The sequence below is a fragment of the Vipera berus genome (genome assembly GCF_964194415.1).
Source record: "Vipera berus genome assembly, chromosome: Z".
In the NCBI taxonomy this organism is placed as follows: domain Eukaryota; kingdom Metazoa; phylum Chordata; class Lepidosauria; order Squamata; family Viperidae; genus Vipera; species Vipera berus.
In genome coordinates, this window is record NC_138205.1 from 129867774 (window position 1) to 129882993 (window position 15220).

Here is a 15220-nt window from a genome sequence, read left to right on the forward strand (position 1 = left end):
AGTCATAAAGAGCCAAGGTTGCCTACCCCTGCACAAGGCAGACTGGTCAAGAAAATCAGCTCTATAGGAAAGCTAAAATCAGCTGAGTTTAGCTAGAATAATTGAATTTTGCAAGTTCAATTGTGCTGCACCTCCCCACCCCACCCCTTATATTTCTGAGAGAGAGTCCTAGTGGACGATCTCTTAAACATGAGCCAGGCCTGTGCGGCGGCAGCCAAAACAAGCCAACACAGTCCTTGGTGGTCTAAACGGAGGCTTAGCATCAAAATCATGTGAAGTATTAGTACCGCTTTTCAAAGCTTTAGTGAGGTCACACCTGGATTTCTGCATCCAGTTTTGCTCGCCACATTACAAGTAAGACCTTGAGACTTTGGGAAAAGTGCAAAGAAGAGTAACTAGGATGATTAAAGGCCTGAAGAGAATAACATAGGAAGAATGGCTGCACGATTTGGATGTGGTTAGTCTGGAGAAAAGAAGAAACAGGGGTGACATGATAGCAGTCTTCCAGTATCCCAGGGGTGCCCCAGAGAAGAGGGAGTCAAGCTATTCTCCAAAGCACCTGAAAGCAGGACAAGAAGCAACGGGTGGAAACTCGTCAAGGAGAGAAGCAACCTGGAACTAAGGAGGAACTTTCTAACATTGGGGGAAATTAACCAGTGGAACAGCTTGCCACCAGAAGTTGAGGGTGCTCCATCACTGGAGGTTTTTAAGAAGAGATTGGACAGCTGTTTGTCTGAAATGGTATAGGGTTTCCTGCCTGAGCAGGGGGTTGGGCTAGATGACCTCCACGGTTCCTTCCGGCTGTAGTGTGATTAATTGATTGAATCAGGAAGCTGTCTGCCTAAGCTGCTTCTGAATGTTATCGGTATCTTATGGATTTAAAAATGCTTCTTTTGTTTAGAGAACTATCCTTCTGTCCTTACTATCTACTTGCACACATAAATCTAAAAAAAAAAAAAGGGTGATGCAATTCACCCAACTTGGGCCCTCCAGCTAATCGTCTACATCTCTAAGGTCAATGATATCTATCTTTCGCCCCCAGCAAATCTCAACTTTGCAGTATATGAGTAATCCTCAACACACGACCATAGCTGAGCCTGAAATTTCTGTTGATAAGCGAGACATTTGTTAAGTGGGTTTTGCCCCATTTTATGACTTTTCTTGCCACAGTTGTTAAGTGAATCACTGCAGTTGTAAAATTAGTGACACGGTTGTTGAGTGAATCTGGGCTTCCCCATTGAGTTTGCCGGTCAGAAGGTAGGCAAAGGGGATTACGTGAGGGCCACCCCCCCTCCAGGGACACTGCAACTAGTTGCCAAGGGTCCGAATTTCAATCACGTGACCACGGGGATGCTGCAATGATTGTTAAGTGTGGGAAAATGGTCATAAATGACTTTTTTCAGTGCAGTTGTAACTTTAAACAAATGGTTGTAAGTTGAAACTGCCTGTACACCAAGATGCATCCACAGAATGCCTAGGTGGAAAAAGTGTTTTATTATCTGAAGAACCACAGCTCCTTGGATTTGAGGGTGTGTGTCCTTGATGAAAGATAATCATGGCATACTTCAAGGTGTAAATGTGTTATGGAGTCTATAGAGACCCATGGAGTCACCCCAATGTTTGTTTCCACAGAGACCGCCACAATTTGGTCAAAAAAGTCAGCACTAGAGTTGCCTGCTCACCATGCATGTTCTACCTCCTTCAGAAGATGCAACAAAGGGTTGTCCAATTTCTTCAACCTTAACATCTCCATTCCTACTTTGACATGTCCCAAAGGTGCTTCTTCAGGAGGCAACTAGACTTCCTTGTTCTTCCTTTGAAGATGTTTGGCTTCTCATCCCAGAAGATCCTTCAGCTCTGTCCCAGGACAATTTCTATGGAGAGTCTCAGTCATCCAGGTCATGGTTGTCCCCAAAATTCTCTTTCAAGAGGCAACTGGACTTTCTTGTCTTTCTTGGAAGAGGTTTTGCTTCTCATCCAGCTCTGAAGAAGCTTCTGGGATGAGAAGCAGAAAGTCTTCAAAGGAAAAACAAGGAAGTCCAGTTGCCTCTTGAAAAGGCACCTTTGGGACAACCATCACCTGGAGGATGGAGAATGTCCATAGATATCTACCTAGACGTGGTTGTGGTGGGCCTCCACAAAGGACCTACGAAGCTTACCTTGACGGTGGTGGGCTGTTCAAGTGAGATAGCACCTCCCGCTCATTCCTAGCTCTGGATATCTGAGGGGAACGACAGAAGATACTTGCAAGGATGGGAAGCTGGTTCTCTGGCAAGGACCCCTCTTGGCTGCAACTTAGTATGATTTTATTAGAGCTAAACTGGTATAATAGCAACGAAGGTGGTCCATGGTGTCTCCTTGCCAACATCAACATAAGACAGCTATTAATTCATTTTCGTTCCTCTCCGGCAGGAGATGCAAATACCCCTCCCTCTACAGTCAAGAAAAAGTCACTCTGCCTTCATCCTCATCTCACCTGTCTGAATTCACCTTGGGAAGCTTTTCTTGAGATGTTATGAGATGTTCACTCTCACAGACGTTATATCTTGCCTACTGTCCAACTGGGTTGCTTTAATTAGGGGCTGTAGGTAGACCTTGACTCACAACCATTCGTTTAGCAACCGACGCTGGAAAAAAAGGACCACTTAGAGAGATCCTCGCATTTGTGACCATTGTGGCTTCCCCACGGTCGTGATCAAAACCTTCCTTCCCTCTCTCTCTTCTTTCCGTCCTCTCTTCCTCGTTCCCTTTCTTTTTCTCCTTCCTTCCTTCCTTCCTTCCTTCCTTCCTTCCTTCCTTCCTTCCTTCCTTCCTTCCTCTCTCCTTTCTTTCCCCTTTCTTTTTATTTCCTCCTTCCCTTATTTCCTTTCTGCTTCCTCCCTTCCTTTCCTTCCTTTTTCTTCCTTTCCTTCCTCCTCCCTTCCTTTTCCTTCCCTTTCTCCTCCTCCTTTGTTATTTTTGCTTTCTTCCTCATTCTGTCACCCATTCCTTCTTTCCTTCCCTCCCTCCCTCCCTCTTTCCCCTCCCTTGCTCCTTCTTCCCCCTTCCATCCCTTCCTTCTTGGTTCTCCTTCCTTCTTCTCTTCCTTCTTTGTCTTCATTTTATCTTCCCTTCCTTCCTTCCTCCCTTTTCTTTCCCCTTTGCTTCCCCTTCTCTTTTCCTTTCCTTCCTCCCTCCCTCTTCTTCCTCCCTCCCTCCCATGTATAGGGCCACGAATCCAGGCAGCCGCTGCAGAAATAAATACAGAAATATCATGAACCCCCTCCTCAAAGGCCATCCGTCACAAGGAGCTTACCCAGGTAGGGCAAAGCCACATATATTACACCTTGCCTGGATGACCTCACCTTCACACCCTCCTCTCGATGTTTGGGGAGAACATCCAGAACATCCTTCTTAAAGACTCTCTGCTCGTTCTAGACCCCCCTCTCCACCCGCCACTCCCCGGGGAAGCCAAACCTAATCTCTCGGCTGATCCTTTCAGAGCCTCTAATGTTTCTCTAATGAATCAAAAGTTGGAATTAAGATTGCCGGGAGAAGTATCAACAACCTAAGATACGCAGATGATACCACTCTAATGGCAGAAAGTGAAGAGGAACTAAAGAGCCTCTTGTTGCGGGTGAAGAAGGAGAGTGCAAAAGTTGGGTTGAAACTAAACATTAAGAAAACTAAGATCATGGCATCTGGCCCTCTTAATTCCTGGCAAATAGATGGGGAAGAAATGGAGGTAGTGACAGATTTTATTTTCCTGGGCTCCAAAATCACTGCAGATGGGGACTGCAGCCAAGAAATTAAAAGACGCTTGCTCCTGGGGAGGAAAACCATGGCAAATCTAGACAGCACACTAAAAAGCAGAGACATCACCCTGTCGACAAAAGTGCGTATAGTCAAGGCTATGGTCTTCCCAGTTGCAATGTATGGCAGTGAAAGCTGGACCATAAGAAAGGCTGAGCGCCAAAGAATTGAGGCCTTTGAACTATGGTGCTGGAGAAGACTCCTGCGAGTCCCTTGGACTGCAAGGCGATCAAACCGGTCAGTCCTAGAGGAGATCAACCCTGACTGCTCTTTAGAAGGCCAGATCCTGAAGCTAAAACTCAAATACTTTGGCCACCTAATGAGAAGGAAGGACTCACTGGAGAAGAGCCTCATGCTGGGAAAGATTGAGGGCAAGAGAAGAAGGGGACGACAGAGAATGAGGTGGTTGGATGGAGTCACTGAAGCAGGAGGCGTGAGCTTAAATGGACTCCAGAAGATGGTAGAGGACATGAAGGCCTGGAGGAACGTTGTCCATAGGGTCACGATGGGTCGGACATGACTTCGCAACTAACAACAACAACAATGTTTCTCTAAGGATCTGGTGAGTTGCTTTGCGTCTCTAAAGATCAAATCTTCAGTCTGATGGAGCTCAATTCCTAATGGGGTCAACTGGAGAAGAAGCAATGGATGGACACCCTTCAAGGAAAGAAGCTGGAATTAAGGAGAAACTTCCTAACAGTGAGGATGATTAACCAGTGGAACAACCTGCCACCAGGAGTTGTGGGTGCTCCAACACTGGAGGTTTTCAAAAATGCTACCCCAACATTGCAAAAGAGCTTCCCTTTGTAACACATGCCCCCAAATCTTTGACCCCCCCCAAGAGGAGGTACAGAAAGTGAAATAGCCCCCATGAGAAAGAAACACAGGTAGTCCTTGACTTACGCCCACATTTGAGACCAAAATTTCTGTTACTAAGTGAGACAGTTGTTAAGTGAGTTTTACTTTCCTGCCATTTTACTTTCCTGCCACAATTGTTAAATGGATTACTACAGCGGTTAATTTAGTCACACGGCCGTTAAGCGAATCTGGGCTTCCCCCCCATTGACTTTGCTTGTCAGAAGGTCGCAAAAGAGGATCACGTGACCCCCGGGACACGGCGACCGTCGTAAATGCGAGTCAGTTGCCAAATGACTGGATTTTGATCACGTGACCACGGGGATGCTGCAACGGTCATATGTGTGAAAAACGGCCTTCGGTCTCTTTTTTCACTTTTGTAAGTTTGAACTGTCATTAAATGAACTGTTGTAACGCAAGGACTACTAATACCAGCATTGAGGATGCCTCTGTATCAACACAAAAAGGAAATGAAAAGAAAGCAGAGGGGGGGGGGAAAGAACACAATAAAGGAAATGACTGCAAAATATAAATTATTTTTGCACCGCGGTGGGCAAAAACAGACATTTTTCCCTCCAATACACATTCATCATGAATTACAGCTTCCAAATTTAAATTAAAACTTTCCTGTGGCTTTCCCATCATCCCTTCCCACTGGCTGGGGATGATGGGGGGACGTGGCCTTTCTGCGGGGTCCAAAGCTTGATTTTAAATATTGGGAGGGTGAGAGAGAGAAAGAGAGGGACAATAAGAGAGAGAATTAGAGAGAGAATTAGAAAGAAAGAACAAGAGACAGAATGAGAGAAAGAGAGAATAAGTTACAGAATGAGAGAGAGAGAGACAATGAGCGAGGGAATGAGAGAAAGAAAGGGAGAAAGAGAGAGAGAGAGAGAGAGAGAGAAATGGAGAATAAGAGACAGAATGAGAGAGAAAGAAGCAGAGAGAGAGATCAAGGAAGAGAATGAATGAGAATGAGAGAAAGAGAAAGAATGAGGGGATGCGAACGAGTGAAAGAAAGGAGAGAAAGAGCAAGAGAGGGAGAATAAGGAAAAGAAGAAGAGACAGAATGAGGGCGAGGGAGAATGAAAGGCAGAGTGAGAGAAAGGCAGAATAAGAGACAGAAGCAGAGAGAGAATGAAAGAGAATGAGAGAAAATGTGAGGACGAGAGAGGATGAGAATAAGAGATAGGGAATGAGACAAAGAGAGGGAGGGGTAGAACGAGGCAGAAGGAGGGAGGGTCAGAGCAAGAGAGAGAGAGAGAGAGAGAAACTGACAGAACAAGACAGAGAAAGAGAAAGAGAGGACAAGAGAGAGAGAGAGAGAGAGAGAGAGAGAGAGAGACGGGGGAGAGAGAGAGAACAAGACAGAGAGAGAGAAAGAAAGATGAGAGAGAGAGAGAGAACAAGAAGAGAAAAAGAAAGAAAGAGGACGAGAGAGAGAGAGAGAAAGAGAGAGACAGAGAGAGAGAGAGAGAGAGAGAGAGAGAGAGAGAGAGAGAGAGAGAGAGAGAAAGAGGACGAGAGAGAGAGAGAGAGAGAGAAAGAGAGAGAAAAAGAAAGAGGATGAGAGAAAGAGAGAGAGAAAAAGAGAAAGAAAGAGGAAGAGAGAGAGGGGGGGTGTGTGTGTGCCTTCCGTCCCTCGTTAAACGGACGGAAAAGGGAAGAGCTTCAAGGGGCAGAATAACCCCTAAAAACAGACACCTCGTTTTAGGACGCAGCAGGGAGATGGATGGGCCGTCTGTAAATCAGGACCAAAGAGCCTTCTCATTTGGTTCTACAATCCGCAGTGGCTCAGTCCTCAACCTTTTCTTTTCCCCTAAGGCAGGACTAGAACTCACCGTCTCCTGATATTTGCCCCCAACTCACCCAGCCGACTTTCATGCCTAAGGTGGAACTAGAACTCTCCATCTCCCAAAGATTGGCCCAAAGTCACCCAGCCGGTTTTGATACCAAGGCAGGACTAGAACTCACTGCCTCCTGGTTATTAAAGTCAACCAGGTGGCTTTCATGCCTAGGGCGATACTAGAACTCACTTTCTAGCCCGGTGTCTTAACCACTAGACTAAACTGCCTCTTTGGGTTTAAAACAGAACCGGGTAATTTCCCCAAATAATACTTGCATTAGGGATGTGTTTTTTCATCTCTGCGCCACAAGAAAATCTGGAGGGGAATATATTGATCCGGGAGGGAGAGGAAATTTAATTTAATTGCACCCTCGGCTTGCACAAACAGCCTTAGCAACAGGTCCGATTTGCGCTGGATATTTGCACCCCGGTGTTTGCACCCTGATCCCAGTTGGTAGTTCCGTTTCCTCCCCCCCCCCAAAAAAAACCCCTCCCTTTTTCCGCCCCTGAAGCTGCAAAGAAACCGAATTGCTGCCGTTTTCCAAAAAGAGGGGCGTTTAAATCCGGCGTTTCCCGACGCTTCGGCGTGCAAAATCTGCGCAGATTTACAAAGCGGAGCGAAAAACGCCGGATTTTTAATCGCCTGGCGCTCCCGAGACGATTCGAAAGCTAAGCGATTTGCTTATGCTCGTTCCAGCAGGATGCGTTTACACCGAATTAAGTCTCCAACGATTCGGTTTAAGGAGGCCTGGTGCGGACCCTTTCCAGGCCAAGGAGCTTTTTTTAAAAGTGTAAAAATTGAACAACGGAATTTGAAAACCTCTGTTCCTGCAAAAGTGAAATTTAACTTTTAAATTTAATCATAATTTTTATATATATTTTTCTCTGTGGCCCTGTTTCGAAAAACGCAATATTTTAATTGCATACACGCATCATTCATGAAAACAATTCTCATCAGCTTGTATAACTCGTCTTCTCTACCCACCCCCCTATATTTATCCGAATAGGGAGAAGCGGTGGGAAAGCAAGTCAGCCTTAAATACATTGCATTTTAATAATACATTTTTTTAAAAAAACCTTGGCCACTTTCACAGGTGCAGACTTTAACCTCCAGGATTTGGCCTGAGGAATTGTGGGAGTTGAAGTCCACACCTTTTAAAGAGAACATTTTTTTTGGGGGGGGGAGGAAATGGACATAACGCCGGCCTAGGCGTTAAAAGGATAAAAGAAAGAAGGCAGGTTAATTTTATACGGAGACCTTATCAAGTGGACGAGTTCTGCCTGGACTGTACCATTCACGGAGTTGGACTCGGAAATTAGGAAATTTCACTTTTTTTCTTGACTTCGAGAGGCGATTTGACCACGTGCAAAAAAAGGCGCGGGTTTACCTCCTTTTTTTTCTTACGTTCTTCCTGCCTCCTCCTCTTCCTCCTCCCTCACCACCCCCTTCCCCCCCCACCCGCAAACCAAAGTGGTCCAGCCCAGACAAGCTACTTGCCTCTGGTTCTCTAGCTTCGTTGCGTCTTTAAGCTTCTTAAAGCAGCACCTGAGGGGTACACGTGTTTGCGGGTTTTCACAGTCCCTGACCTTGGGAAGCGAGACCCTTAGGAAAGCCCGGCTGGGTGTGTGTGTGTGTGTGTGTGAGAGAGAGAGAGAGAGAGAGAGAGAGAGAGAGAGAGAGAGAGAGAGAGTCAAGAAAGCTCGGGGTGGGGGGGAGGGTCCCCCGCCAAGCTGCAGTGAAGCTCGCTTCGTTTGTCTCATCTGAGCTCTGTGAAGTCTTTAATTACCGCCGACCGACCGATTTGCTGCAACTTGCCCGCCCCGACAGCCTGCCAGAAACCCCCCCCCTCCCCGCCCCTCCCTCGCGGGGCTCAGCCTGCAAAGGCAGCAAGCTTCGGCGAAAGAACCGGGCGAGCGAGTCTTCGGAAGCGGGGTTCAAGAGACGCGCGAAGGCTGGATGCGGGCAGGGAAAGAAGGAGGGGAGCTCTGCCTCCTGACCTCAAACCCAACCACAGAGGTCTCCCCCCCCCCTCCCCAGGGTGCAATGTGGCTGCAACTCTCCTCCCCCCCGCCCCAAATCGGCCGCACCTCCCCGGTTTCTGGATCGCAAGAGATTCGCTTCCGACCATTGCAATTTGCGCCCCGCTTCCGACAATTCTCCGGACAGGGAGGGGCGGCTTCCCAGGCCGGCAAAGGCCCCGACGCCTCGCCGGGGTGGGGGTGGGGTTGGGGGGGGGCAAGTCTCGGGGTGTTTTCCGAGGTTAGGAAGCTGCCCGACAGGTTGGACCGAACCGGATCGGGAAACCGCTCGGAGCCCGACCTCTAAGCTGTAAAAAGGGGTTGAGGTCGGGCCAAGGCGGGGGTGAGAGGGGCAAAGATGACCCCTTCACCTTTCCCGACCCCCCCACCCCCTTCTTGCCCTCCAAGCCCCAAGAGCGAGGGCGAAAGAAACAACTCCGGTTCGCAAGAACGAAGCTTAGAAAGCCGGAATCGCGTCTGGCAAAGAAGCGAAGGCGAAGCCAACTTCGCGCCGCGTTTACCAGCGAGTCGCGTAAAGCTCTACCTGAAGCTGCGGGGAGTTTGGCTTCCTTCCCCCCCCCCCCAACATCTATTTGCAGTTATAAGCCAGAAGGCAGAAAAACAAGCCCGGGCGCCTACCGATTCTCAATCATTTAGCCAAAAAAAAGAAAGATCGACAAGAATTACAGCAAGAAAATCCTGCATTTTTTTTTCCAAGGGGTTTTTCGAATTTTTTCCCCCGAGTGGGGGCCGTGAAGATGAGAGAAGACCCCTCTTTACAAAGCTAATCTCCTAAACAGAGGAGGGGGGGGTAACGGCGCAGGAAAAAAAATAAACGTGTTCTTAAGGAGAAAATATTTTCTATTTTTACGCTTCTGGCATTTTTACTTGTCTTTCCCAAAGCCGCATTACTCCGTTGGTTTGCTTCTAAAAAAAACATTTTGGTTCCTTTCTGGTTTTTTTTACTATAATTAAGTTAAAATCACGGTTGTTTTTTTATTATTATTTTTTTTTAAAGTTGCTTGTCTCTTGATTTAATTCGCCCAGGAGAGCATCAGAAGTGGATTCTTTAAAAAGCAAAATCAACGGATCTCTTGGTTCATCCCCTTCCCCAGCTTTTCAGATTCTCCCCCCCCCCTCTTTCTTATAATTTCTTTTTAAAAGAAAAATGAGCTTATCCAGTCAAAAGAAACACCCGAGTTCGGGAAATCTAAGATGCAAAATTGCCTAGGTCTTAAAACCGTCCGTCTTAGGAACCGCAATTCCCTAGGTGCCCAGTGACACCCAGTTCTCGACAGCCGGGTTAGAAATAAGAAACGGCAACGCGCACCTTTTCTGGCCAAGCTAGGCTCGTCAGAAAAGGGGGTCTCCCTCCCCCTCCCCGAAATATTAAGGAATTAAGACAACCAACTTACCACCAGATGGGATAACTCGAAAGAACACGAGTCATTCCGCCAATAAACAGCAAACATCCTAAAAAGAACATTTTTTTTTTCTTTCGCCGGAGAAAGTTGCTTTTTTTTTTTTAAAAAAAAAAGTTGCAAGTCGGAGAAAAGTCAGGAGAATAATAAAAATAGGAATAATGCAAGAATTGCAAGAATTTTCTCTCCTTCAACGCGCGGCGAGAACAAGGAGGTAGCCGGGGAAGGAAGGAAAGGAAAAAAAAAAACTACGCCACCCCTTGAAAATAAAATAAAATTAGCCCCAACAGGTAGCTCCGTTAGCCTCTTGCGTGCACTTCTTCCTCGGCGTCTCTCTTCAGGTTTCGCGCAAAAAACAACAAAAAACGAAATAAATCACCCCGAATTAATTTCGGAGAGCGGTTCCCCCCCCCAGGGTTTTTTTTTTTTTAACGGCGGGGTGGCGTGGGAAGAGGGAATATTTCAGGCCGTAGCCAAGCTAAAAAAAGAAAGAAATATTTAACAGAAAAATAAGTTTTCAGAAAATCAGCCAGCAGAACCAGGAGGAAAGTATTGAGGCTGCCTCTGTTCCACACGCTGGAAGAGCGACTGAGCAACTTCCGAGGAGATGTTTCTTTTAATACCCAATTAAAGACACGTTGGCCCACAATCCCGTGTGTGTGTGTGTGTGTGTGTGTGTGTGTAACCTAGCAGGGTGCAAAAAAAGGGAGGGAGGGAGGGAGGGAGAGAAATAAAGGAGAGAAGGAAAGAGAGGGGAAAGGAAGGGGGAAACTAGAATTACGTTTTGGAGAAGGTGGATAACGCACTGATGGAGCGAGTGAAATACTCGGGGTGTGGACTCCATGTATTGACCCCCCTCTATAAAAACGGGGGCGACTTTAAGGCAGTCTGGTTTTAAAGACCCCAGACCCTTCCCCCCCTTTCGGTTCCTTAGTCCGACTCTGTGCATTGAAAGCGGTGGCAAAAGTCGAGATTTGGGGGGTTTGTTATTTATTTATTTTTAAAAGCAACCTTGCACCCCTACTGGGGAATTTATTTACAGTTCCACAGAACAGGAGGCGTTCCGGAAGTTCTCAGTCCATGTCAGACGTTCCGGGAGGGAGACAGTGTCGGTCGCGACCTTGTCTCTCCCCCCACCCCATTCCTCCGAATTTGACACGCTTGTCGCGTTCGCATGAAACGCTGAACCAGCGCAGGGGATGGCCGCGGCTGGTGCGGATGCCCAAGGCGTCACTTGCTTAAAACAGGCTCGTTTGGAGGTGCTCCCAACGAAAGAAAGGGGGAGAAAGCGCTTTGGGCGAATTCAACACGGGGCAGGTTGAACGAGTCGTGTGAATGCGGTCCCTGGGGGGAAGAGGGCTTTACCCGCTTGGGAGAAGCGATGGGGGTGAAGCCGATGGAGTTTAGCTTTGCTCTGCTGTAGTCTGGTGTGACTACGGAGCGTGATCAGTCGAAGGTGGCTACGCCGGTTAATCTCTTAATCAGGATTGAGCCAGTTTTCTTTGCAAGCGCCCAACTTGATTCGATTTCAGCCAAGGCGAGCCGGAGGGGTGTCCTTTGTGAACGAGAACTGGGGTGGGTGGGGGAGGACCCACAGGCAGGTATTAAGAGGTGCGGTTTTCTTAGGAAGTGCGCAGCAGTCGTCAGCTCGTTTCCCCGTGCGAATTCGGATTCTGTCCGGTTTCATTGGAAGAAAGACCCTTTGGAACCAGGCTCTTCGAAGTTGGGAGAACTGGGAGCATCCCCCTCTCCCTCCAGTTTTCTATCGAGTCCGACCTTCCGGTCTAGGATGCTGTTGAAGAAAACAGCACCAACCGTGGTGGGCGCAAAAGCCGTCTGAACGCGACCTCGCGTGTGTTGGTCGGTGGGAATGATCAAAGAATCCCCTCGCACCGATCGTTCATGTAGGTCGATGAGGATCTCGGATACCATCCTTCCTTGCCGAGTTTCTCGAGAGAAAACGGCTTCGTACGACCTCGTGGCCGGTGTTCAGACAAATTCACGCGTGCACAGACACATCCGTGGAGAAAGAAGACCCGATTAAAATCAGTCATATACGCGCAAGTTTGGGTGTATCTTCAATCTGCTTTCACACGTGTGTGTGTGTGTGTGTGTGTGTGCAGAGATCGATACACGTGTTGATGCCTAGATGCCTATAGGGGCATGCGAGTGTCTAGACTCATCTACCTATGTCTCCCCCACCACATCCCCGCCTCAAGGGGAAAACTCGGGAAGAATGGGGGCCGTATAGTTTCCCTATTCGGACAACATCCTGACCCTTGATTGAAGAAAAAGACTTGGGGAAAGTATATTCGTGTTCAGCGCGGTAATTTCAAAGCCAGCCAAATATGCACCTAGACACAGCCTGAGTGCCTTTAGACACTCGGCGGAGTACTTATGCACCTAGGCACCAAAGCGTGTGTCCAGAGTTCTGCGAACGCGCGCGTGCACGTGTGAAAGCACCTTGAAGGTTTGCACAAACGCGCGGGGGTAGATATTTATGCATCTGCGCGACCCCACGGCTTTTTAATCGATTTTCCCCCCCCAACGCCAGGAATTTTCCCTGGGTCTCTTTTTCTTAACGTGTGTGTCCATGCACGCGTGTATTTATATGAACGCCAGTCACAGGCGTTTGTAAGAAAGGACTTCCATTTTTCTCCCTGCCTTTTCGATCCCCGCGGTCCGTCGGTCGTTCCTCCATGACTAGCTTCCCTCCCGGAGCCAAACGACCCAGCGGCATTTGTGCTGGGAAAACACGCAGCTGGGCCAGGCGAGTTTTGATTCTCACTGTATTTCTAAATCAGAGGTTTAATTTTTTGCACCGGATTTGATCCGGCTTCAGTTCGATTTCCTTCTGAAAGCTTTTCCCTTCCCCTCTTTTTGCCCTTTTGAAATGGATCGCCTTCACACGACCCGCTTTAGTGCAGCTGAGTCTCCCGTTTGGTGCCTTCTCACAAGCGGAGAAGCGGGCTGTCACGAGAAAGGGCGGTTGTGTGAAAGCAGAGGCCCCGCGGTGGGGGAGACGTCTTGTGGATTGTGGGGGAGGTTATGCACACGGGTGGACACCATGGCCTCTACGCGCAGCGCCAATTACTCCGAGGCGCGGGACTATAAAGCCCATCGGCTGCGTCGGAGAGAGTGGAAAAATGGGACGGAGAGAGGCGGAAGAATCCGCCTTCGGAGGACGCTGCGTTATTTCAAAACCGTGTGTGTGTGTGGGGGGGGGGATTCTCACCGACTTTGCACCAGAGACCGCTTGCTTCCAGCCAGAACTGTGCCCAACCTAACACGTGTCAGTACTAAGAGACACCCTCTCCCATGCTTTCCTTCCTTCCTTCCTTCCTTCCTTCCTTCCTTCCTTCCTTCCTTCCTTCCTTCCTTCCTTCCTTCCTTCCTCCCTCTCTCCCTCTCTCCTTCCTTCCTTCCTTCCTTCCTTCCTTCCTTCCTTCCTTCCTTCCTTCCTTCCTTCCTTCCTTCCTTCCTTCCTTCCTTCCTTCCTTCCTTCCTTCCTTCCTTCCTTCCCTGTAAGACCACACCTGGAATACTGCAGCCAATTTTGGTCACCATATCACAAAAAAGACAGAGAGAGTTTGGGAAAAAAAATTTCAGAGAAGAGTAAATAAGACGATCCAAGGTCTGGAGACTAAAACATACAAAGAGCGGCTGAGGGACTTGGGTTTGGCCAGTCTAAAAAAAAGAAGAAGTAGGGGAGACATGATAACATCGTTCCAATATTTGAGGGGCTGCCACAAAGAGGAGGGGGTCACGTTATTCTCCAAAGCACCAGAGGGAAGGACGAGAAACAATGGTTGGAAGCTGATCAAGGAGAGAAGCAACCTGGAATTAAGGAGAAACTTCCTAACATTGGGGAAAATTAACCAGTGGAACTGCTTGCCTCCAGAAGTTGTGGCTGCTCCATCACTGGAGGTTTTTAAGACAAGATTGGACAGTCACTTGTCTGAGATGGTATAGGTTCTCCTGCTTGAGCAGGGGGCTGGACTAGAAGACCTCCAAGGTCCCTTCCAAATCCTATCCTGTCCTATGCTATCCTACCCTTCCTCTTCCCTTCCATCCCTTCTCAACTGCAAACCAGCCAAAGAAGTGAAGGTTTTGTGTGCGTGGCTGTGTGTTCTTTTCCCCTTAAAAGAAAACAAACAGCTGAAAAATTACACCTTAATGGGGAACCCATTGCAACAACAATCCCACCACTCACCCCCACAGTGGGGCTGGGCCACATGCTGGTCCCTGTGTCTTGCAGGCACCTGAAGCTGCCTTTGCACAGGTGTACATCCTAATTTTCCTGGTTAGTGTTGGCCTGTGTCATACACACACAGAGAGAGCTTTGGGTACTACACAAAGTCAGAGCATTGAGAAGGTTATGCTTCAACCCAAGGTAGTCCTTCATTTCCACATATTTTCTACCTATTATCTACATACAGGTAGTCTTCAACTTAACAGTTTGTTTAGTGACCACTGGAAAAAAATGATTTTTTTTCACACTTATGACTGTTGCAGCATCCACATGGCCATGTGATCAAAATTCAAAAGCTTGGCAACTGACTCGTATTTATGACAGTCACAGTGTCCTGGGTTCAAGCGATCCCCTTTTGCGGCCTTCTGACAAGGAAACTCAATGGGGAAGCCAGCTTCACTTAACGGCCAGGTGACTAAATTAACAATTGCAGTGATTCACTTAACAAATGGGGCAAGAAAATGGGGCAAAACTCACTTAACAACTGTCTCACTTAGCAACAGAAATTTTAGGCTGAATTGTGGTCGTAAGTTGAGGAATGCCTGTACCTACAAATCAAATCTACATGATCCTTCAGATCCTCCCCCCACCCATTTAAACAGAGCCCCCCCCCCCTCTTTCTGGGAAAAGCCAGGGTTTGGACAAGGGGTGTTGAACCCTTGTTCTGTTCCCCTGTTTCTCAACCTTTTGACGAATTACAGGGTGTGTTTGGGGTGGGAGATATCAGGAGCCTCTGGGTCAGCGCTGATATTGAGGCAGGCGTGGGCAAATGGCTCCACTGTGCCAGACCCCTCCCTTGCACAGATGACCCCCCCAATAAACCCAGCTATGCAATTCCAAAATTAAGACCGATAAAGGAAACATCTTTAGTGTTTGTCCCTCCTGCCTGTGGATGATCACCCCTGATTGTTTATTTACCTGTTGCATCTTTTTATCTCATTTCTGCCTCTCTCTCTCTCTCTCTCTCTCTCTCTCTCTCTCTCTCTCTCTCTCTCACACACACACACACACACACACACACACACACACACACACACA

General features: G+C 47.9%; 1 protein-coding gene and 1 long non-coding RNA gene across 2 annotated transcripts in view; one reads left to right on the forward strand and one right to left on the reverse strand.

Moving 5' to 3' along the window:
• Positions 1-9995, reverse strand: part of WNT3A (Wnt family member 3A) — a gene marked incomplete at both ends in the record, with an annotated part of 65379 nt that extends 55384 nt beyond the window's left edge. The window contains one exon of the mRNA XM_081344227.1: positions 9925-9995. Coding sequence (XP_081200353.1) covers positions 9925-9995 — 71 coding nt within the window. The remainder of the gene's footprint in view (positions 1-9924) is intronic.
• Positions 1-15220, forward strand: part of LOC308677644 — a 792073-nt gene that overhangs the window by 316506 nt on the left and 460347 nt on the right. The gene's annotated exons all lie outside the window — the stretch shown is intronic.